The sequence below is a fragment of the Asterias rubens genome, chromosome 8 (assembly GCF_902459465.1).
Source record: "Asterias rubens chromosome 8, eAstRub1.3, whole genome shotgun sequence".
Taxonomy (NCBI): domain Eukaryota; kingdom Metazoa; phylum Echinodermata; class Asteroidea; order Forcipulatida; family Asteriidae; genus Asterias; species Asterias rubens.
In genome coordinates this window covers 13,710,318-13,735,943 of record NC_047069.1, presented here as the reverse complement: position 1 = coordinate 13,735,943, position 25,626 = coordinate 13,710,318, and the positions used below count along the sequence as shown (strand labels likewise).

Sequence of the window (25,626 nt, the reverse complement as noted above, 5' to 3'; positions counted from 1 at the left end):
ACTTAGGCAACACACATACTCACTTGCCTGATTGCATGAATAAAGTTTAATATACAGTAGAACATACATTTAATAGACTGGCTTTTACGGCACACATTTTGAAAGTAGCACACATTAATCATTAAGAATCAACAGTATTCATGGTAACCAAGATCACATCTTACAAGCTCAACTGACTGATCAATCTTGTTTTCTTTTTCTTTTTTCTTTTTAAAAGTTAAAATGGATGGAATACAAAATCTTTTTATAATATAAATATTTCAAGGTAGAAGGCATATTTAAGATTGAGTTGCATCTCAAGATGAACCAGGGTGTACTTTTTAATCCTCTCCTCTGATTGGCCAACAGCCATGGGATTTATCCCTTTGTTTAACAACCAATAAGATAGTTGTCATGTGATTGGAAGATGTTGCATCCATATATTGCTTTCGCTCGTGATACGCCTTTGGCTTGTCTCATAATGAAATGCAGACGTGCTAAATTTGTCTGTACAAAGCCCAGGTCACACTTCCTTCAATGGGAATGTGAAGCGAATTTTGACGTCACATGGCTATTTTTTGCAACGAAAGTCTACCAGGTGTTAAACACTGTTGCAAATATTTCGTTACGAATTTGTGACATCAAAATTTGTATTGCATTCGCAGGAAGCATGAACAAGGCTTTACACACATCACACTTGTGGTATAACTAAAATCGGTAGTTTTCACTTTACGACGAATGTAAAAACCAACATTTTTTATTGATCAATCAACATTGGCCTTGTATGATTTATAGCATTTACATTTGTAATTAGTATTATTATTAACAAATTGGAAGACAATTATAAACTGAAATTTAAATAATACACAGGGAAAATGTTCAGAAAATGTTACCATTTGTTGGTGTGGCTGTTACTAGTACTCTACCTAACATGTACCCCAACCCACCATGTACATTAACTTTATGGGTTAACTCTAAAGGCACCGGATCACCTGTGGTAATTTTACTCAACTGGTCATCGAAATTGCAAGAGAATAATGAAAGAAAAGAAAACACACTTGTTGAACAAATTTGTGTGCTTTCAGATTCATAAACAAAATGGCGTCAGCTGAAGTTTTTTTCATTTGAATGAGAAATTACCTCTTCCTTAAAAACAACGTTACTTCAGAGGGAGTCGTTTCTCACAAAGTTGTATACTATCAACAGCTCTCCATTGTTTGTTACAAAGCAAGTTTTTATGCTAACAATTATCTTGAATAATTACCAAACGTGTCCATTGCCTTTAAACATCAACAGAGCAGCCGATATGAATACCCATCTTTTCATCTATTCAATTAAAAATGACGTATTTTAGACCGATCCATTAAGCTCCGCCCCATTGCGTATTGACCAATCACAACCCATTGCGCCACCAAAAGTCTGACAAAATAAAGTCTGACGTGCGTGCGCAAATGCTTGGCGCACAAGTTTTTATGCTAACAATTATCTTGAATAAATACCAAACGTGTCCATTGCCTTTAAACATCAACAGAGCAGCCGATATGAATACCCATCTTTTCATCTATTCAATTAAAAATGACGTATTTTAGACCGATCCATTAAGCTCCGCCCCATTGCGTATTGACCAATCACAACCCATTGCGCCACCAAAAGTCTGACAAAATAAAGTCTGACGTGCGTGCGCAAATGCTTGGCGCACAAGTTTTTATGCTAACAATTATCTTGAATAAATACCAAACGTGTCCATTGCCTTTAAACATCAACAGAGCAGCCGATATGAATACCCATCTTTTCATCTATTCAATTAAAAATGACGTATTTTAGACCGATCCATTAAGCTCCGCCCCATTGCGTATTGACCAATCACAACCCATTGCGCCACCAAAAGTCTGACAAAATAAAGTCTGACGTGCGTGCGCAAATGCTTGGCGCACAAGTTTTTATGCTAACAATTATCTTGAATAAATACCAAACGTGTCCATTGCCTTTAAACATCAACAGAGCAGCCGATATGAATACCCATCTTTTCATCTATTCAATTAAAAATGACGTATTTTAGACCGATCCATTAAGCTCCGCCCCATTGCGTATTGACCAATCACAACCCATTGCGCCACCAAAAGTCTGACAAAATAAAGTCTGACGTGCGTGCGCAAATGCTTGGCGCACCGCAGAGTAGAGCAGAATGGCATTGGAGAGGCTCAAATGTGCGCCATGGGCGGAGCCTAATGGATCAATCTATTGGTCAATGATGAGTTGCAAAACATTCGTTGACTTTGTATGTTGTGTAAAATCACTAAAACCCACCAACTTTGCAGCACACTACTCCTTCCATCATTATTATCTGATAAGGTTTAAACTACCTTGCTCTTAAACCAATTCAATATAATTCAGAAATAATAGTTATAATGCTTGCATCAATGGTAATTAACATTATACTGTATGTTATTGGGTAAGTACTGTATGACTCGTACAAATCATGTAGCACACAGTAAGGTTCTGAATAACGAACCTTATACATTTGTTTTCAAGAATTATTTCAAGTTTTTTCTTTGTAAAAAATCTGTAATAAAATAGTGCCATTTCTCTTCGAAAATTTTAGGTACACTTTTAGTTTGTGGTATTTTCTAGTTAAATGTAATTTTATTGAGCAGTTTCAGTTAGCACTTATAAGCAGTATTTCTTTAAATTCCACTGTTTCATTTCTTGAGCAAGACCAAATTTGTTGATGCAAGGCTACTGCAAAGTATCATTTGTTTTAGAATAATTATGACTGAAGAAACCTTTATATTGTACGTATGTACACTAAATCCATATTCAACTGCAGAAAAATGATGATAAATAATATTTTGAAGCTATTTTCCATAGATAAAGTTGGTGGCAACAACTGGCAAGATATGAATGCTTTTGAACAATCTCAAAGCTGTCCAAAAAAAACTACAATTAAATAAAATTGTAAATAATATTTCCCTTGAATATGAATATTGCTTTGTAAGTTAAATACATTAAACAGAGTTGTTGACTTGGGACATAGCATCCATGAAGAAAAGAACGAAATTTCATGAAGCTCCTCCCCCTTTTGCATGCACACACAAAAAGGTATCCCTACTTCTTTGGCAAATAAATGTTTATTAACAATGTCTTATAATGCAAATGACAATGAGGTTTTCCTTTCTTGATTGTTGTTACTGTCCCCTAAATACAAAAAAATGAATTCCTACTCATGCATTTTACGTATACTCATTTTGTAAAATGAAAATCTACATACGACGACAAGTTTTTAATAACTGTCACGGTCTGAAGCAACTAAACGTACAATGGTACATAAAACTAAGAAACAATCCGCAAAAAGAAACATGTCATTTCCATATTTTATCCCAAACAACTTCCCATCCTTCAAAATCCACTCCATGGATTTAATATCTGTTTTTTATGGATTTGGTTATGGACCCCTTGCAATGCGTGCAGCGTATCACATGTGCCTATCATGGGTGTCATTTTGGGTGTCAAAAGAGTATACAAATATGCATAAAAAGAAAGTTGCCACCCAAAATTACGCGCCTTGTTCGGAGACGCGTCCATAGCTCCCCCTTGTATAACGCCAAACGCTACACGTTTTTACGCACAGAGGACAGCTACTGTCCAATGATCTGCCTCCTTTTTGAGAGTGTGACGTCACATGCAATGGGTTTGACATGTATGTGATGTCGGGCCTGGAATTTCATCTTTAAAAGGGCAAAAGAAACATATATGTCATGTCCATATTTTATCCCAAACAACTCCCAATCCTCCAAAACCCACTCCATTGGATATACTTGGTTTTTATGGATTTGGTATGTAACGGAAGTGTGCAACAACTAGCACTGCTATCAAACCTGTGCTAACCACAGGAAAAAGTAAAGATGGACGACAACAGTGGACAAGTTTTGAAGTTTGATATTGAATTATATGAAGTTAGTACAGCTGCTCGTTGAATGTAAACCTTGCACTTAAAATGCACAAAATTACGAAAACAAAAACAGCTCATGCCGACAGACAACTACTATTTAACGACATCTAATTGATCCTTTAGGTTCAATATGGTGCCTTGGGCTCCAAGATTTTAGATCTATATAGTGATTAAATATGCGGAGAAAACAAAATGTAGCACTTCCATGGGTCCAAAATTTAATGGTTACAGAGACCTATTTTAGATTTTCATTTCACCCCATTCACAACGCAATTATCTTGTCTGCCATTTTAGGAATCAGCCCCAAACTTCAAATTGGAGTCAAACTGTTTGAAAAGATATTGACTCCCAAGATGGCGAAAATGGTCGGCGAGCATTGTGCATAACGTAAGGGTGTATTTCCCATCCTGCAGTGTGGCTTTATATTCTCATTGCTGATGGAATGAGAAATGGTCTCAAATATTGTAGAACATTGTTAAGAATAGTCTTATCTCCTAACTTAGGACTAGTCTTAATTTGTAACATCTCCTAGGACTAGTCCTAAGTTAGGAACTGACCAACTCTTTGTGAAATCAACCCTTGGTAAAAGTTTAGGAATATGCCAGACCCAGTCACAGTGCAATACAGTCCAAAAAACCTAGTCCAACAAAAATTTAAACAGAGTTAAACTTGTACAAGTCCTCCCCTGCTAATTCAATGCATCAAAACTGTGCAATATTTAATGTTGCAACTATAACAAGGCCTTAATCTTACCTACATGTAGTACAGGCCAGTACTGTTTAAACAATATCTCTTGTAACTCCATTGCATGCCGTATGAGTGGACACCGTCGTCCCACCATGAGTCTGGTGCCAAACCTGGGCACAACTTTGGCACGTCGGATGAAACTGGGCCAGTATCTCAACAAAGTCTTCAGTTTTGCCGCCGCTCTCTTTTCCCAAGTGGCTAAGCAGTTCTCCAATCGGCTTGTTCATGACCACGTAAGACTGCAATACCTCTTCCAGTATTTCGATGTACAGATAGTCTGGAGTCTGACCACCTAAGAAACTCTTCTGATGGTCTGAGGTCATCTCGAAGAAGCTAGCCACTCTTTCTCTCAGACGATGGTCAGCCTCGAGAGGCCGGTTAAGAGATTTCTTAGTTGCAATGTCATCCAGAGCGTTTCCGATTGTTTCTGCACAGTTGCTCTCCCTGTTTCCTGAAGCGCCGACTACACAATGATATATTGAAAAAAAATAAGTAAAACAAACAAAAAAAGGTAATTACCATGTACCAGCCAAAGTTTGATTACAGTATACAGATCATCAGAGTATCAGTTTTATGCCTAAACACGGATTGCAAACACACAGCTCACTCTGTGTACAATCTATTGCTCTACACACTCGAGGAAAATCACATTCTTCACCCGAAAAAACCCAAGGAATAGAAAACAATGGGAACCCGAAACACCAGGGTGATTGCTACACTGTATATGCACCAAAAACACTAGGGTTTGTTTGTTTGTTTGTGTAGATGATCCTCCAATCAAGGGAACTCAGCAAACTCCCAAAAGAGGAAAACCATGCTGGTAACAGCCCTTCTCTCTAGTACAAACATTGGTTTAATGTCTATGATTACGAATTGCACAAACCAAGAAATTGTGATTCCGTAACTAGACGACAATATTTATTCTAGTCATTGGTTTAACCCCGACTCCTCCATGATAAGTGTCATGGGTTCTTGTACTGTATGTGCACTTCTAATCCCAATATACAGGATCTATGGCTTAATGTCCCATCTACAGGACAATTATGGTAAAGTATCTTTCTCGAGGACCCAAGTGCCATGACCGGGACTCGAGCCCACACTCCGATGTGATCAGTAACACCAGAGCCAAAGTTATGTGCTCTTATTCTGCTCAGCCACGACAAGATTTTAGCCAACTCACTTCCGAAGATTGCCAGCGTTTTTCCCAAAGCGATTTGTTTCATCACAAACCTGGAATGATACGCAGACCACGAAGGCCATGCCCTCCGTTGCCCCTGGTCTTAAATTGGACTTGGTGCCCCTTCAAAATTTTCCCATTGACTTCATTGCAAAATGAAAATGGCATTGCCCTTTCAAAGATGAAATTCCAGGCCTAACATCACATATAAATACAAATGACAGCAACTTACACTCAACAGAGACTTCGCACTCGGCCACAGTGCATTCACTGTCTTCGACATCCGGTGGCATTGCCCTGTCCTTGTAGATCTCAAAGTTGTACTTGAATCCTTCTCGTAGATAAGGAACGCTCACCTCCGTCCCATCGTCCTCAGAGATTCTTAACGGAGCTTTCAGCAGGCACTTACAAGTCTTCAGGTAGCAATGCTTCCACGATGGCTTGATTGTTAGAAAGACTGTTGTACCCTCTAGACGATAGCGTATTGCATCAGCTACAGAAAAAAAACATACAAAATAAAACTATTGTTATAGCAATATTGGGACAATATTCATCCAAGATACATGTAGGCCTACTGAGGTTTTACAAATTCTAACTGAGAGTGTACGTAGACTACAATGGCTTGATTATCAGAAAGACTGTTGTACCAGATGATATCCTATTGCATCAGCTACATACAGAAAAGACAAACAAAATAAAACTTTTGCTATAGCAATATTGGGACAATATTCATCCTAGATACATGTAGGCCTACTGAGGTTTCAAACATTCTAATCGAGAGTGTACGTAGACTACAATGGCTTGATTATCAGAAAGACTATAGTATCCTCTGAACGGATAGCCTATTGCATCAGCTATATACAGAAAAGACAAACGAAATAAAACTATTGCTATAGCAATTTTGGGACAATATTCATCCTAGATACATGTAGGCCTACTGAGGTTTCAAACATTCTAACTGAGAGTGTGTAAACTATTCTTCGTGACAATGAATACAGGAATAAATTGAGAGCTAGAATTAGAAGAAGTAGTCATAATGGTACACAAAGCTACACAAAACTTACCCCAACACTTTATGTTATCCAATTAAGGGAATGAACAATGGCAATTCATGTTATAATGTGAGGTAAGATACTTGCGGTTGTAATATTTTGTCCCTTCTCATGCGGACTCTCTACATTTACTGTGTAGTTTACTAAACTGAATGTCAACTTAAAACACATTAAGTTAAAAACGAGTATCAAAGCTATGGTCTATAGAGATACAAATTTATGCATAGCTGTTAATAAGAAACACTGAATAAGATTTTAAAATTAAATGTTTATAATCTAATGGGTTGCTCCTTTTGGATTCTGTATTCAAGAATACAGTACTATAAATTGTCAACAGAAGCACTTCATCTGATATAATGGAATGCATTTTTAAAGTTAAAAAGTATTATTGACATAAAATTATGAATGTACAAATTCAAGATAAGCTAAAACGGTTATTTCTGTGTAAAAAAAAATACATGATTTGGAAATTTGATGAACTTTAAGCAGAATTTGAGCAGATTAGTTGAACAATCAGTTTTGCCATTGTGCTCAGAGTTGAGTCCTCCAGTTCGTCTCAGAACCACCATCACTCGCAAAAGAGATTAATCTACATTATGGTTTCACAGCAAAAACATTTCTCACAAGTAGTGGCTTAGCTAAATCTGTCAGTCACAATTAATTCACAAAGAGATGCATTCAGTGTTAGCTCAATGAACAATGTAAGATTTGATATGAGAACATCCGGTGACTACATTAGCGGCTATGGCTTAACAATGAGAATGCAACATTTGATAGGGAGTCTTCGGATAGTGGCTTAATTGCATGATGACATGCATTGAAGCACAGCAGCCTTCTAACAACATCCAAAGCTGCACTTAAACTTGATTTGATTGGCAAAATTCATTTTTTTAATGTAGTTGCCAAAAGTTACACTTGCATCTAGTCTCTCCAGAGCCATTTATTGTGAGAGTTACGCCAATTTGCGATTAGAAGCCATTTTGTTCCCCAAGAAACGCATGGGCGAACACGGGTGTCGTTGGGTTCTGCTGCATTTGGAGACAAAATTGCAGCCAGAAACCATGTGACCGAAGAAAACTAGTCCCTCCAGGTTGCAACACTCTATTAATACACAGCTCTGAGTCTCTCTGTTGTGCGCTTTACAGGCGACTGACACAAAAATAGCATCACCGATCAATGTAAGAATTCAACACAAAAAATATCCATAGCTGTTTATATGGTACATTGGAAATATCTCCTAAAGGTCATCGTGGAAAAACTGGTCACCTTCCACATTGATGACCTCATCAAACTGAGTGAAATTTGTAAAGCAATGACCTGCAACGTTGTGATTTTCTAATAGGGTTATCGCAACCTGCTAAGACTAATATAACAAACATGTACATCTTAAAATTAGTGTTACATGTACATGTCCATTAGAAAAATAGAAGTAAAAGCAAACAAAACATCTAACAATTTGCAATGCAATGAAAACAACTTGGAACATAATACAGTAGGGGTATCTGAAGTGATACTACGTACACCCATGTTGGTAAATTAAGGACATCTCTTTTGTTCTCCTATTGCTTGGACGGGCGGCAACTTTCCCAGGCAAGTTGGAGGCAACCAACTGCAGTGCAACTGATAGCATACATAAGTAATTTCTTAAACAATGTCTTACAGTTACATTACAATCCCCAAGGAAAATATGAGAATGCCTTATCTCTTTGCGAATTGCCTGGAATTGGTTGCTTGTAATTGCCTCGTGTGACACAACCCTTAGTGTTTCTACCAACGTCCCCCATTGGTTTTGTACATGAAAATGAAGCAATTAAATACTCGCTCTGTATGGAATGTCCTACAGCCGATTTCACAAAACGTTTCCAGTATGCGGCCATCATGAATTCCTCCCATTTATATCAATGTTACCAAACCAACGTTGGAATAAAAAAATAGTCTGGTTCAACATTGCAAAATGATTAACATTCATTATTGTTATTCGATATGAGGTACATGACCAAGATGGAGGCAGCGTGATGAAGGTGTATTGGTGTACCTGAAGCAGGTTTAACCCACCTCCAGTTGCTAGTCACTCCAGGCTATAAGGGGTCAATTAAGGTCAAATGACAGCAATGACAAATGCAAGAATGATGACAGTTAATAGGAAGTTTACAGTCACACTGTCGAATATAGGCGTAAATGATCACACTCACTGTGCGTATCCTACAAGCATGTTAGTGAGGTCAATGGATTCTATGTATGGGATCTCAAGACTCATCATCACAAATAATGTCTTTTTTTTGCAAACATTGAAAGAAAGATGACTTTTTGTTTTGCTCGTGTAAAAAAGTAAAGCAAGGCAAGTTTGCAATGTGATATACAGGGTGTATAAACTGAACTGTCTGAAGAAGCATGTAGAGTGTACATGTAAACTAGAATTATCAGAAGAAAAAATCAGATCTGCGCATTTAAATTTTGTCAGTGCTCCAACACCATATACTTCTTATATTGAAGGTTCAAAACAGACCAATGGATCTTTTTTAACAGTGCATGGTTCCGCAAAACAATTATGACCACAACAAAGCACATGATCATGTATGATGTAGGTATGTACAGTTATTTTTCACTCATCTACCTCTCTTGTGCTGCTGAGCGAGGGCGCTCTTCTAAAAACCACAACATGTTGGGTTGTCTTCAGGAAATCACATGTGCATACAAAGTCTGGCATCATTTGCATATACTGTATCAAGCTTGACATCATTTGCAAAACCTGAGGTCTGACATCATTAGTTCTACATGAGGAACACAAATTAAACAATTGGGCATGCAAAATTAAACGAGAACAAGATCAACAAAAATCAAATCAAAGAGAAATAAAATGTATCCAGTACATACCTTTATGAAACTTTCTAAAAAAATCTGCGTAGTTTACAAATAAAACACAGTTTTGATTTTACAAACAGGCAAAACGAGCTTGGAGTGAGGGGAGGAATGGGGGGGGGGAAATCAATCAATTGAACCAAATTAACAAAACTGACCACCCCGACACCAAACTTCTTCGCATTCCATTTTGGGTTAGTTTTGGGGTCAGACAGCTACAAGTAAAAGGAACTTTTAAAAAAAATGCACTTTAAAATCATGATGCAAGACACGAGAGGAGTGGGGAGTGCAAGTATGAGAGGGCTGGGTATTCAACAAATATTGTCACAAAACTCACAACTCAAGAATACAACCCAAATTTGTTCTCATGCTTACAGTAAGCCAAATTTCCATGCTTACAGTAAGCCACATCTCGATGCTTACAGTAAGCCAAACTTCCATGCTTACAGTCAGCCAAATTTCCATGGGTACAGTAAGCCACATCTCGATGCTTACAGTCAGCCAAATATCCATGCTTACAGTAAGCCAAATTTCCATGCTTACAGTAAGCCAAATCCATGCTTAAAGTAAGCCAAATCTCTGCTTTGGAATCAAAATAATATCTTCTAAATTATTCTTTACAAATAAGTTCTACAAACTGCAGACATGAGCAATGTGTTGTGTTACTTAGCTCCAAAAACAGAAGTCTCGCATGAATCCAGGGCTCAAATAATTTTTAACAAATGCCCTTTAGCTTCGACTTAGGCCAAAGCTGCCAACTTTTGCATTTTGCAATCAGGGAGATTTTGTACAACAATCAGGGAAATAATTGGAATTACTTTCAACATAGTAGGGAACAATTTTCCATGATCAGGGAGATTGTCAAATTTGTTGATCAGAACATGAAAAGATTGGTTGACTTTCAGTGAATTTTCTGAAGAATCATGGAGAGTTGGCAACTCTGTTACGTAGCTTTTTCCTGGCTGAGCAGTTATTAAAGGCAGTGGACACTATTGGTAACTACTCAAAATAATCATTGACATAAAACCATTCTTGGTGACGAGTAATGGGGAGAGGCTGATGGTAGAAACCATTGTGAGAAACGGCTCCCTCTGAAGTGCCATAGTTTTTGAGAAAAAAGTAATTTTCCACGAATTTGATTTTGAGACCTCGGATTTAGAACTTGAGGTCTCGAAATCAACCATCTAAAACGCACACAACTTCGTGTGACAAGGGTTATTTTTCGTTCATTATTATCTCGCAACTTCGATGACCGATTGAGCTCAAATTTTCACATGTTTGTTATTTTATGCATATGTTGAGATACACCAACTGTGAAGGCTATGTCTTTGACAATTACCAATATTGTTCACTGCCTTTAAGAGCAATGAATTCAAACACTTGTGTTTTTGATCAGCAGAGTGTGGGTTTGATTCCCCAGCCGTGACACTTGTGTCCATAAGCAAGGCACTTAACCATTCCTTTGTCCTTCGGATGGGACGTAAAGACATTGGTCCGCATGTAAAAGAACCCAGTGCATGCACTTATTGAAAAAAGAAGGGTTTTTTTTTTCGCCCTGGTGTTCCTGGCTGTGGCTGCTGTATGCGCCCTAGCACCTTGTTAACCATTACATGGTGTGCTAAGGAAAAGGTCTCACAATTTCCAAAATCTTTTTCCCACTCACCTTGCAGTACAAATAATTGGTGCTTTGTATCCTTTGGAAAAGGCGTGTTATAAATACATTTATCATTATTATAATTATTATTATTAATGTTATTATTACTATTCAGAATAAGGGGGGTTAAGGGCAAACCCTGTGGATATATATATACATATATTTTTGTCAGTGTTTATGAAGTTTGCACTTACTTATAAGTTGTATTTCCGAATTACTGCTGCTACCGGGAATTCCTTCTGACTTGTGATAGATCCTCCATTTTTTGCAGAAGAAGACTGTGATGATTAAAGCAACAATCAGTATGATGGGACTCAGTATGACAATTGTATAACGAAAAGGTAGGTTGTTTCCAGTCGATCCTGTAATGACAAGAGGCAATAAATGTATTTAATTATTCAAGGTTTATCCTTAAAGAAAGGGAAGAGCTTTGGTAATTGTGCTAAAAAAATTGATAACCATAAAAACAATAACCTTGGTAAGAAGCACTGCAGCTGTTGTAGTGTAACACATTTTGAGAAGCAATGCCCCTTATTTTTGACCGCGCGAGGGCGCAATAAATAGTATTTTGATCACTTCCGGGGGTACACGCGATTCGCCCTGCACAAATTAATAGGCGTTCTGTCACTTTTGTTGCGCCGTAGTTTCAATTTGCTTTAGAGGTGGATTATAACGGCTCCTTTAAAAGTTTTATTGTCTGTGATGGATTAGATGTCTGTGGTTATAATGTGTTCCAATCTTTAAAAACTGTTTTGCGTATGAATGAATATACCCCCGGAAGTGATTGAGAGCGCCCTCACGCGGTCAAAAATATGGCCCATTCCCTTCAAGGGAATGTGATTTAAGAGAAAATGATTCAAAAACAGTTGAATCTGTTCTGCCTTAGCGAAGAGCGCCTTGTAATAACGTGGAGAACCCCCATGCACAATCATAAAATTCCAGGAAACCCAGGAAAAAATGCTTGACGTAAGTGCGGAATTCCCTGCTTCTGTAAGCGCCAATTCTTTGCCGACAGTAAGCACAGCTATTGGGCCCTGGGCTAAAGATCATAAAGCCTGTAAGCATTAAAAACGAATATTGCTTAACAGAAACTGATTACCAGCAAAAAATATCAACTAAGTTTGCATTGTTGAAACTGGTGCCCCATTCATATTTTGAAAAAAATTTGCTAAGCAGTGTTTTCTGCTAAACATCTTCATGTTCAAACCTCATTAACTTTTTGAACCCATCAACCCCACCCCGCTATAAAACTTACTTGAAGTCCGTTGTGTACAATCAGGTCCTGTATATCCATCCTGACAATGGCACTCGAAGATCCCGGCAGACTCTGACTTAATGCATGTACCATTAGTGGAGCAGACTCTCTCACAATGGTGAAGACTCGTTTCTATTAAGACAGGAAAACATGGGCCAGAAACTTATAATCTTATGCTTGAAAAATAAATTCAAACTGCATTCACTATTGTTGTTTGTATTACACACATGTTTTTATATTTTGAACAACTACATGTACACTGTACTACACCGCGGTAGTAGAATACAAAGCAAGACAAACTCCGCGGTAGTAGAATACAAAGCAAGACAAACTCTCAAAAGAACACTATCTACCTGGCAAGTAGACAGAAAAACAGCCTGCCAAGACTTAAAAATTTTACACCCAGCACTCTGAGCAGAATACACTGTTCTGCCCAGCACATATTTTCCCCGGACTGCTCTTCAGCACTGTTGGGCCCATATCTAAAAATAAGGGATCCGTTCGTGCGCGTATAGTCTTGGTGCAAGACGTTATCGTTTTCCTTTCACATACAACGCACCTAACTCACCGACAGCCGCTACGGCCATAAGAAACGTGTTGCACCAAGACTAGTGCGTAGTCTCCAAAAACAATCGGTTATAAACAGAGCTCCAGCTGGTCATTATTAACCGTTGAAACACCCCCCCCCCCCCACGTGACGTGCTCTCCACCAATAGGAATAGCGAAACTGTCTGCGGTATTTATAAATGAAAAATTTTGTTGAATCACTCGTCCTTTGTGGACCAAAATGAATTAAGAGCCCACCACTAAAATTGGTCTTGCTATATAACACTGAGGTAGATCATCGTCGATTAAATCTTTTAACAATAAAAGTGAAAAAGACACACAGACTAGTCCAACACAAACACACTGAAAACTGGTTGATTAAACCTTCTAAACAATATGTGGATGACTCCTTATAGACAGTAACCTTGTCTGGTGCTCCATGTTCATTGGATACAAATGGGTACAAACAATTTTATTTTAAAACAACTCTGTGAAGTTTCGGAACAAAATGTCCCAAGCATCCTATATTTCTAAATATAGGACTCTAATAATGAGTGTCACATGCATCGCTGCAGTAAACAAATGTGTGAACAGGCTAGGCCTGGAATTTCATCTTCGGAAGGGCAAGGCTGTTTTCATTTTGAAAAGGGCACTTCCATTGTAAAATCTTAAAGTCAATGGGAAACTTTTGAAGGGGCACCAAGGCCAAGACCAGGGGCAACATGGCCTCTGTGTGGCCTGCGTGTTATTCCAAGCATGTCTGAACAATGTGTGATACGTGGTTCATTAATCAAACAACAAGGATCTTCGTGTCCGGTATTATTTATTGACTGACCGTTTTCACAGATTGCTCCCGTGAATCCCTCTGAGCATATGCATGTATATCCTCCATTCCCGTCATTCCCACACCGTCCATCATTCAGGCAAGGCTGATTCAGATTACAATAGCTCACATCTGTCCACAGGAAGAGAGAAATTGCCAAATTTGGTCCATAATTCATGCAAATGGTGAAAGCAGGGAGATTTTTCTTTTGCTTAGTGGATTAAGGGGGACTTCTCGTTATTAACTTCACAGCCACAGAGTGAGTTCTTAATTGGTCTCAGCATTTTGACTAGCCAGGGCCCAATTTCATGGCGCTGCTTAGTGCTGAACACTGCGCTTACTATAACCATTTCTTCACTAGCTACACATGTTTGAACAAGCATACTAGTAATGTCGGGTACATCATATATGTGCTGAATGAAAAATTCACTTCACAGATTCTTTGCTTCTGGTATTAAGCAGAGCCATAAAATACGGTCCTGATCTAGTCATCATGAGGACCCAATTTCATAAAGCCTGTAGGCAAAAGAAAAGTGCTAAGCACAGAATAGTATTGCTTAGCACGATCAGGATACCAGCCAAAATCACTTCAACCATTTCAACTTTGCATTGTTGTGAATGTAATTCTCGCTCCAATTTTCGAGCAGTATTTTCTGCTTAACAGCTTTATGAAATTGGGCCCGCAGAAGACTAAAGAGTGGTTGCGATGCTGGTTCAAGGATATTACCTTGGTCGCAGTTATCGCCATCCCAGTCCTGATTACATATACACCTTTCTGTCTCATTGCATTGACCATTTTGGCAATCTAGATCTGGGATGCATTCATCACACAGCGCCCCTAACCAACCATCATCACAACTGAAATTCAGAAAAAGGTTAACAAAAATAATAATAATATTGAAAATATGAATACTTAAAGGAGCGATACAGAATTGGTAAGAAACAAAAATCGTGAAGATCACAAATTTACATAAAACTTACTCGGTCTATTGATGATGATAGTTGAAATGTCATATTTAATGAGAAATAAATAATCTAACTTTGCGTTTATCGCTCAGTGAGCGTTTTATTCATTTTTATTTTGGCATCAATGCAATGCAAAATTTGTAATCGGTTTTTCACTCAATTCTCTCGTGACCCAGATGGCAGATCGATCTCAAACTTGTACAGGTTTGTCAGTTAATGTATGGTGTATTACATAAAGTGCTTACACTGCCAGCAACTGTTTTGTTAGTAAAAAACAATTCTGTCATGTTCCTTTAAAAAGCATTTGGGTTATCCCAAGCCTGCATCTGAATTGCATCATTCGGAAATTCCACCCTGTTTTTACAGTAGACAGTAGCAGATTTTGTGGATAGTTTCTGTGCCAATACTCACTTGCATTCACCATTCTCAACACAGCCGCCATGTTTACATCCAACCTTGCATGTCGGGGGCTCTGTAATAACAGATACATACAAAGACAAAAGTAAAGAACAGATACACTATACTTGAGCTGCTTAAAGGCACTGGGCACACACTATTGGTAATCACTCAAAATTATTGTCAGCATAAAAACTTACTTGGTATTGATTAATGGAGAGCTGTTGATAGTATAAAACATTGTGTAGAAACGGCTCCCTCTGAAAGAACGTAGTGTCTGAGAAAAAAGTAATTCCTCACTCAAATATTAGAATTGAATTTGAGACCTTAGCTGAGGTCTCGAATTCAAGCATCTGAAAGCACACAACTTGTTCGACAAAGGTGTTTTTGCTTCCATTACAATCTCTCGCAATTTGGCGACCAATTGAGTTCAAATTTTCACATGTTTGTCTTGTTAAATGCATGTTGAGATAAACTAAGTGAGAAGACTGGTCTTTGACTATTACCAAAGGTGTCCATCAGCGCCTAAAGCAGCAAATATTAAAAATTCAGCCGCAACAAACAATTTGAGTCAGCTGACTCGTACTCAACTCCTTCGAAACATTCACTGCAAAAATAGCCCAGCCCTGTGATGTCAAAATTTGTATCACAATAACAGGAAGCATGAACCAAGCTTTTAAGGAGCTATGGACACTACATGTATGCATTACGGCATGTAATGGCTGAGTGGTTCAGTGCTTCGACTCCAGTTCTGGTGGTTAAGTCATCAGGGTGGGGGTTCCAATCTGGATCATGACACTTGTGTCCTCCAGCAAGATGCTTTACTATAGTTGCATCTCTTCACCCAGGGGTACAAATAAGTACCTGTACGGGTAATGGTTGATATTGTGGTTAAAAAAAATGTTCAAGAGTACCATACTATGGCAGCCCACAGTTCCCCAGTTTTTCAAACGATCCATTTTATTTCTTACAAGAATCTTTGGTATTAATTTTGCTCTTTGTTTTTTATTTATTTTTTTTTGTTTTTACCCATACACCGATGTGTGTTAGCGCTATATACTCAGTACTTTCCAGAGTCCTGTGAAGACAAAAAAAGAATCTTTCGGTGGAACAAAAAGTTCTTCATCAGAAGGTTGTAAAACCTTACATTCTTCTGCCTGGAACCCAATGAGGTTTTTCCATTGATTCCCGCTACTTTTTGAGGTGAACCTCTAGTGCATAGAGTGTTTTCTGTGCCTTAAACACCCAGCAGGGTGGGTATGTGCACATAACAAGTCTATCATTATTATATAGGGAGGTTTAGCTGCACGTAACGCGAGCAAAAACGTGAACATTAATGTCAACAAATTGTATCATATCTAGGTGACGTCACCACTTTGAGCTTATTTCATTCTCACGTGTGATGTCTGCACGTACTTTCACGTATGCTTAAAACTTGAGAATTTTACAACAAATTTGTGCGACGTTCATGCTCACGTTTTTGCTCGTGTAGCGTGCAGCCAAACCTCCCTACTATTATTATTATTACACATTACATGTACATGTACCTGTGGGTGGAGGTGGTGTTGGGTCTACACACTCGTCCTGGCACATTGTGGCATTCCCCTTCGGCCAGGAGGGGTTGGCAATACAAGAGTTCGGACAGGATCCTTTGTTTATGCACTCCGCCATAATGACCAATTCAGTCTCCCCCTGCTCGGCCAGTGTGTAAGGGTCTGGACATGCTGAGCAGGTATGACAACGACCATTGCGACAATAACTCCTGGAGAACATGATAATAAATAATTAACTGATTTGTTTGTGTTTAAAAAAATACTAGTAATAACAATTTAATAGTATACAAATAAAGGCTTCATAGCGCTCAAATAAACCAGTTAGTGATACTCATGGCGTTTCAACATTATGGATGTCTCAGAGAGCTCAGTATGTTTCCTGCAAGGTGTGCGGAGCTACGCTTTTGGAGTCGGAGACCTTTTTCATTTTTTAAAGCACCATCTTATGGTTTAAGTGCTGTGGCGCAATATGAAGCCAATCCAACTAGGAACACCAGGGCAAACCCCCTATCTTCACGATAAGTGGTTCATTTTCCTGCTTTTCAGACGTTCAGTACACTTATATCATTTAAAGAGAAGGGGTTTTCCCCCGATGTTTCTGGCAGTGGGTGCTGAGAGCGCAACAGCACATGGTTAACCGTTTAAAGGTACTTCATGAAGAGGTCGATAATTTATAAAAACTTAAAAGCCTCTTAAAAATGTGTCTCTCTTTGTTCAAGCTCCTTCAGCACCTCATTGCTGGAAATGTGCACTTAATAAGACAACATGCATGAACATAATAAATAATAATAATAATAGTGGCCTCTTATAGAGCGCTCATGTCCGTCAAGCATGACGCTCATGGCGCTGTACAAGCAAAAATTTATACAAATACATAACAAAATCAGGTACAATAGGGTCCTATAACTATACAACAATGACACTGTAGACCAACTTAGGTAATCAGTTCAAAGATAAAGAATTATGAAGTGAACAGATGAGTTTGAGTAGAACTTTGCAGACAAATCAGTTTGGTTGTCACAGTATGCGTCAGATGGGACCATTGGGCTTGTGACAGCTTCTCCCAAGCCTAAGCTTCTCCCAAGCCTAAGCTTCTCCCAAGCCTAAGCTTCTCCCAAGCCTAAGCTTCTCCCAAGCCTAAGCTTCTTCCAAGCCTAAGCTTCTTCCAAGCCTAAGCTTCTCCCAAGCCTAAGCTTCTCCCAAGCCTAAGCTTCTCCCAAGCCTAAGCTTCTCCCAAGCCTAAGCTTCTCCCAAGCCTAAGCTTCTTCCAAGCCTAAGCTTCTTCCAAGCCTCAGCTTAGGGCTGGTCCCAACCGGCGACTTCGGCTACAGCTACAGCTAGATCAGGCTATTATTTTAAAACACTGACAGACGAGTAGCTGTAACTTAAGTCACCGCTTTGGACACAGCCTAAAATCTTGTCTATGGCAGTCTGGCTCTAGGCTTCGTTTTATGCTGGAAACACCATGCGAATTGTACACTGCTCAAAAGTCTATGACGCAGACCGAGCCGGATAAAAACAAAGGGACCAGTCTGAGTATGAGCGTTTACTTACCCCTCTGGACATTCATCCCTACAATCATAAGCCCCCGTAGGTATCAATGTTCGTATAGGAATAGGAGGGCATTTAGCAAGTATTGTGTCCATCAGACATGCTGCCAACAGAACCAGCTTCAACAGGCACTCCTGGAGATAAAAAAAGAAGAAAAAAAAGGTGAAACCAGACACTATTTACATGGCCACGTTAGTGAACAAAACATACACAGGTGTATCTGCTTCCATTTTCAGCTCCATCCGATAAACGGTTTTCGCGCTACAGCATGCTCTTTCTTGGTGATTTTGGTCAAAATGCGCCTGACCTCTGACATTCAAACGACCATAAATCGGTAACCTTTGGGTCAAATTGGTTGAAATTTGTGTCTTTGGAACGGAAATTGTGTAAGCTTTCCAAATATGTCTTTCTTTTTCTTGTAGGAACATGTTTAAGTATGAACCTTTCGACCTCTACTTTGAATTTGACCTTGTGGATCATGTGACCCGGCAACGAACTTCGGTGAAATTCACCCTTATTATGTTTTCTCCACAATATCAAAGATTTTGAGATATCATATTTTTGGCTTGCTTTTAAGCTCCACTCAAAGTTGTCCTACTCACTTTTCCTGTGCAAAGTACATGTACATTAGTTAGATACATGTCCATAAGTATTGTTACGGGCTAGGCAACACAATTTATTCATGCGTGACGTCAGAAGCGTAGATTTTTCTTGGTCAAATGAGGGCGCTGTTTTGCATCTTTCGCCAGGATCGATCATAACATTCGTCACTAGTCAGTCATACTTTCGCCAATATTTTGTTGATTTTGGATGCGCCCAATGTTGTGAGTACAAAATAAGTTCAATCAAGTTTAAGATTATAAGTTTAAGTATACTCTGCATCAGGGATTGTTGATAATAAGCGGGTAACTAGTGTACAATTTTGACTGTAAAAGTGGTTGATTTTCTAAGCATGTCGTCAGTCAGATTCACGTGGGTGGCATGTACATGTATTGTACGTTGGGGTGGCATACAGAACACGGTGGTGTGTGTGGATAAGGGTTAAAGGTCAAAGTTGGGATAAGGTTTTGAGATTAAGCTAGGTCACTTGGAGTTGAGGCAAAGGGGAATCACGCACACTTGGCCCACATTTTGTGGGTAAATAGGGATTTAATCAATTGTTGTAAATACATAAAATTGGGATTAATTCGTTATTGTAATTGCTGTAAATCAAATGTTTATATTGTATTGGGTTCATTTGATTAATTGCAGATCGAACCATCATCACATGTTGCTACAAGCAAATGGTATCGTAATAAAGGGTTGGACATCAGTAAATTTTGTCATTGGTGAAAATATTTGAGTACACACGTCACACGTATGTATATCATGATTTTGCTTGGGGACCATAGCCTTGCTTGATATACACCTGTACATGCGTATGAACAGGTATGTATATGTACATGTACTTTGCATAGGGATAGGCAAGAAGGCAACTTTGAGTGGAGTTTGAAGGCAAGTCAAAACTATCGTATTTCTAATTTTTCTATATTGTGGAGAAAACATATAAGGGTAAATTTTCACAGAAACTCGTCGCCGGGTCATGTGATCCACAAGGTCTAATTCAAGGTCAAAGTAGAGGTCAAAAGGTAATCATACCTAAACATATTCCTACAAAAAAAATAAAGACATATTTGGAAAGCTTACACAATTTCCTTTCCAAAGACACCAATTTCAACCAATTTGACCCAAAGGTTAATTTATGGTCGTTTGAATGTCAGAGGTCAGGCACATTTTGACCGAAATCAACAAGAAAGAGCATGCCGTAGCGTGAAAACCAATTATCGGATGGAGCTGAAATTTGAAATTTGAGCTTGTTGAGCCACGATTACCCCATAAACCAAATTTGAGCAAATTTGAAGAGGGTAGGTTTAACCCATTGGGTGATTTGACACGGAATGACCCGTAAATGAAAATGTCTACTTGAACATTTTTAAGCAGTGACATGTGGCATTTGGACAGTTGCTTCTGTTGCCAATGTGTTCAAAGTATTAGGCTAAGTTTGCTAATAATGTTGGTACCACCTTCAATTTTAGGAATAAAATATTTAGGCCTCACACTGGACTATGGTCTAGGCCTTGCACTAGACTCAACTTTTGTCATGAGTCAGGATAAATATTGAGAGAATGATCAGAGATTTCCCCATGCACAGGCTCGTGTATCGGCTAGTGCGCATAACCTGCAGTCCGATACGTGCACATTTCGGCTGATACGCAATCATTTTTAAAGTTTATTATTCAAATCTGAAAATGGAGAAGTATGAGCATTAAGCCTACATGTAGGTTGGACAGTTTTTATTAGCCCACAGGTCAAGTTGGGTAGTGTCCTTTACTAACACACAGCAGTTTTTACAAGACAATCTGACAATGTACGCCAAGCTAGTGCTAAGGCATTGTAAGGGTAAGCCCCAATATAGCACATCAATAAAACAAAGGGAGAGCACAGGCTGATAACATGATATGATATGATAACACACAGGAAGTGGACTTAAAACAAAGACAATTATTACATTCTCACATCCTGGTTTAAAAAGCACTTGAATGAATGTATTTTTAACAGCAAAAACAAAGCCCATTGATGTATGATGCAAACAAATTGGCAAACTAGTTTAAAAAAAGTCTTCTGGTTTTCCATGTTTCCAGGTACAATTCATGTTACATGTATGTAGTGGACTTTTGTAGTGAGGAGAGCAGCTCCACCTTTGGCCTCATTCACAAATTCGTCAATTTTCCTAAACACGTTTCTCATTAAAAAATACATAAGTGCAAAAACCAGGCATTTCTACCCAGCTCAACAAACAGTATGCAAAAGTAGCCTTCAATTGTCACTAGTTCAGTTTCACCATTTAAAACTGTAATTCATGCCAACAACTAAAGGTTCTTGATCGAGGTACATGTACGGCCACACTGTCTGTGATACACCCATCTTCTCTTTATAAGAGAGATGTACACATTGCATTTAAATCTCAGTTTGGCTTGACTCCGTCTTATATTGCAAATCTCCTTGTACCTTATGCCCCCTCTCGCACTCTTCGTTCTTCTGCTAAGTCCCTTTTAACTATTCCTAGAACTTCCTCATCATATGGCGATCGTTCCTTTTCCGCTTGTGCTCCTAAACTTTGGAACGCTTTACCTAATAACATCAGGCGCTGTAGTTCTCTGTAAATCCTCTTACACTTAGCTCGTTACATGTCTTGACAGTAGATTATTCATTGTATAATTTTGTATTATGTTCTACATTTCTTTTTTGTTGTATGTATTGTTTTTTGTTCTGCGCCTCGGAATAGGGTCTTGTACACTAGATAGATGGTGCATTATAAATGCATTATTATTATTATTATTATTACACAACTGATCAAAATACAAAATAGTGTAGCTCTACATTGTAGCTCACTGCAACATTGTCAATTGACCCCTTGCACAGGCATCACACGCGGCGACTGTGCCATGCTCACCATGTTGGAGGGCATTTAGGTTAACATGTATGTGTAAACGCTGCGTCGCCTAAACTGCGCACTTTACTGAATAACGCACAGCATAGAGTTATATATAAGAACGCACAGTGAAATTGCCCACCAGTATGGCGTATTCAAGATTTTTCTGATGATGACGTCAGGTGAATTGGGTCAACAAGGCAAATTTTAAAAAACAATTATGACTAAGGCCTGTTTGTACCTTTTTATCCTTCTGGTTTTTCTGAGACTGAACACTTCAACACACAAAATAGTTTGATGATGTTTCACTCTAGTTTTTCAGAAGAGGATCTGAAATCCTATATCAACCCCCCCCCCCCCCCCACCCCGAAATTTGGTACATATGTACATTCTTACAGGCAGATACTCTAAAGGCACTGGACACTATTGGTAATTACTCAAAACAATTGTTAGCATAAAAGCTTACTTGGTAACAGGCAATGGAGAGCTATTGATAAACATTGTGAGAAACGGCTCCCTCTAAAATAATGTAGTTTTCGAGAAAGAAGGAATTTTCCACTAAAATATTTTAATTTGATTTTGAGACCTCAGAATTAGATTTTGAGGTCCCAAAATCAAGCATTCAAAGATCACAACTTTGTTTGACAAGGGTGTCTTTTCTTCCAATTATTTCGCAACTTCGACGACCAATTGAGTTCAAACTTTCAAAGGTTTGTTATTTTTTGCATACATTTGTATGTTGAGATGCAACCAAGTGAGAAGACTGATCTTTGAAAGTGACTAAAGGTGTTCAATGTCTTTAAGACAATATCACATCACACCAATATCATAGTTTTGAGCAAGGACAGGTCACGCGTCACAATGTATTGCTTGTTTTACATGGGAACAGATTTTTAAAGGTAAACAACTTTCTGATGGAGGAAGAAAACAATTGAAATGGGGAAAATGAATGGGTCATAGGAAGTACAACAGTGTACAATGTTCCTGGTGTCAAGTGCAAAACAAACTTCCTTTCTGTCATGTCTGTATTAAATGAAAACATGAAAGTGAAAGTAACTTACCTTCCAGCATGCATTGTGTGAAAAGTTCATTTTGCTGAAAAAGTTGACCCGCCAATACTTGAGGAACCAAGGGTGAATACAGGAAAATATTTTGAATAACACACATGAAACTCCAACAGCGCCAGATCTGGATAAAACAATGAAAAATTTTAACGTGAATGCTGTTGTTGTGTGCCGTTTGTTGCTGGAGTGGAATTTCACAATTTACAAGCATTTCATGAACTAATCCAATTTAACTCTAGGTCTCCAACCCATTAAGGCCCAATTTCATGGATCTGCTTACCGTAAGCACAGAATTGGCCCTTACGGAAGCAGGGAATTCTGTGCTTACGGCAAAGAAAAAGGACAAAAACTTACCAGATCCCGGAGCGAATTCCCAGATATATTTTGAACTTGTCGCATCGCTTTGCAAACGCTTAATTTTGTTGTTGGGCTAAACCATTCTGTGCAAGGGGTGTTACAATGTTGCAGTGAGGCCACAATAGCATGTGCCAATTTTATGGTAAAAAGTGGCCTATCTGTCCTGGAAAGAAAAAATACGCTTCCAACACATGGAGTCTTGGCACAAGACGTCAATGCTTGGTATACACTGTTCTGCTGTTTTGCGCTTGGTGTTAAGCTTAGTGGGTGGTTGATGCAAGTTGATGGCGATTTGGCTGCAAATAGTAGGCCACCAGTGATCCAGTGCAAGAAAGTGTTTACACGGAAGTTAGTGCACGACGTGGGGATGGGAAACTTCAATTTCAATTTTCTTTTCACAAAATATGAACACCAAAGGAGAAAATTCAACTATTTTAAAAAACGCCATCTTGGAGATCAAACTAATATTAATATTAATAACATTAACGAGGAACATGTGAGTAAACTAAAAGTTCAGATTCCTGAGTTAGTTAGAAATATTTTTAAAACATTTTAGAAATGTTTTCGCAATGGTACCGGACTCCATCGCATTGCATGCAACAGAGGAGTCCAACCTGGGCCAAGTTATTTACCATCACCATGATGATTGAATCCATGCACCATCATGACTCACTCACATGAGAACCATCATAAAACATCCATAGCCCTATCTATCCCCTATTTAATCACCGACTCCTTGGTTTTTACCATGTTTTTACACTACTTACAAACGAAAGGAGTCCGTTATGAGGGCTAACCAATTCTTTCTCCATGGGCTAACCTACATAAAATAAACTAATATAATATCCTCCATTTATTGGTATATATATAGCTTCCTGGTATGACCATAGAGTAAGGACAGAGAACAGATAACTTTCCGTATGGCGCCACCACTTTTTCACTCAATTTTACAAAAAGGGATATACCAATCAGGTAAATTAGATACTATATTATTTTATTTCAAATGAAAAAATGGTGGCGCCATACGGAAACTTTTCCCAGAGAACATGTATGGAAGTTGAAATATGAAAATCGTGAACGTCGTTTCTTACTTACTGCTTACAGTACCACTCACTCATCAGAGCAGCCCAGTCACTGCCGACCATCTACCTCATGGTCAGACAGTATAGTGACAGATGTTACGTCTGGCTGCTCTTGGTCCGCTTAACAATGTTTACAAAACAACAATTATAACACGTCGTAAAAAATAATGTTATCAACCAATGTACACACTCTTCACAGTGCTCTAGTGAAGTGTGTGTAGTGGTGCATAGGGAGCATGCAGTACGATAGTACAGGCCGAGTTATAGTCAGTCGCGCGATGGTCGGGCGGCGTCGGAAATCTAGACGCGCGATCATAAAAAGACACGGTTTTTAGGCCTTAGTCTTAGGATTGCGCGCAAGATATCCGTCGCGCAACCATCGCGCGACCACTCCTTCAAGAGCACACATGCAGCGCAGATCCTCAGCCTTGTTCCCAGTGGTGTGCGCCCTTGCCGCACCACTACTTGCTTAACCCATAAGGCCGTGCTCGATCCCCTGGACGTGAAAACTCGATCCCAAAGGTGTGTACGTGTTCAGGCCGCCATTACTTTTTCTGTTTCTACCACTACCAGACTCCCTTGCTCGAAAAAAAATTCAAGTAGAAACTTGTTATTTTTGGGGTTTTAGTAAAATAGAATCACTGTCTGACTCCCAAAATGCCCTAAAATAATTAATAATAATTACACCGCATTTGTAAAGGCGCTCTAAAATCATTCAGTTAGCCTTGTTATGCACTTGCGTACATTTTATGGATGGGCGCAATATAAATGAATAAATTATTATTATTATTATTCAAGCATCTGCATGTCCAGTAGGTTTTGTGCAGTGTTCGTGACAACGTTGTTTTTAGATATTATAGGCCGCCTTTTTGGTTTCGATGACTCCTGCCCGAAATTGAAACAAACATTCTGGCCGGAAATCGGCCACAGAAAGGCAAAGTAGGCATATTCATTTTTAAAACCTTTATTGTTTCAATCTTTGTCGGAATATACACCTAAAGCTGTAGACATTTACAATAAAAAAACAAAAAAATCTTGATTTTTTTCGTTTTGAGATATCGCCAAATGTCTCCGCTGCTGTCCACTCAGTATCTTGGACAACCTGAGAAACGAAATTCTCAGATTAAAGGAACACGTTGCTTTG

The 25,626-nt window shown here is 38.7% G+C and overlaps 1 protein-coding gene across 2 annotated transcripts; it reads right to left on the bottom strand.

The window, feature by feature from the left end:
- Nucleotides 1-1,193: 1,193 nt before the first annotated feature.
- LOC117293396 (slit homolog 1 protein-like) lies at nt 1,194-24,688 on the bottom strand. 2 transcript variants are annotated; one of them, XM_033775711.1, is made up of 12 exons: nt 24,496-24,688; nt 23,041-23,167; nt 18,511-18,641; nt 16,951-17,165; nt 15,419-15,479; nt 14,769-14,899; nt 14,054-14,173; nt 12,673-12,804; nt 11,612-11,779; nt 9,779-9,802; nt 6,085-6,345; nt 1,194-5,138 (listed from the first exon to the last, which is right to left on the bottom strand). In XM_033775711.1, exons 1-12 carry the CDS (start codon nt 24,543-24,545, stop codon nt 4,708-4,710), a joined length of 1,851 nt encoding a protein of 616 aa, XP_033631602.1. In that variant the 5' UTR covers nt 24,546-24,688; the 3' UTR covers nt 1,194-4,707. The 2 variants fall into 2 exon arrangements, with proteins under 2 accessions (XP_033631602.1, XP_033631603.1); XM_033775712.1 differs by lacking the exon at nt 9,779-9,802.
- Between the last annotated feature and the right edge of the window lie 938 nt (nt 24,689-25,626).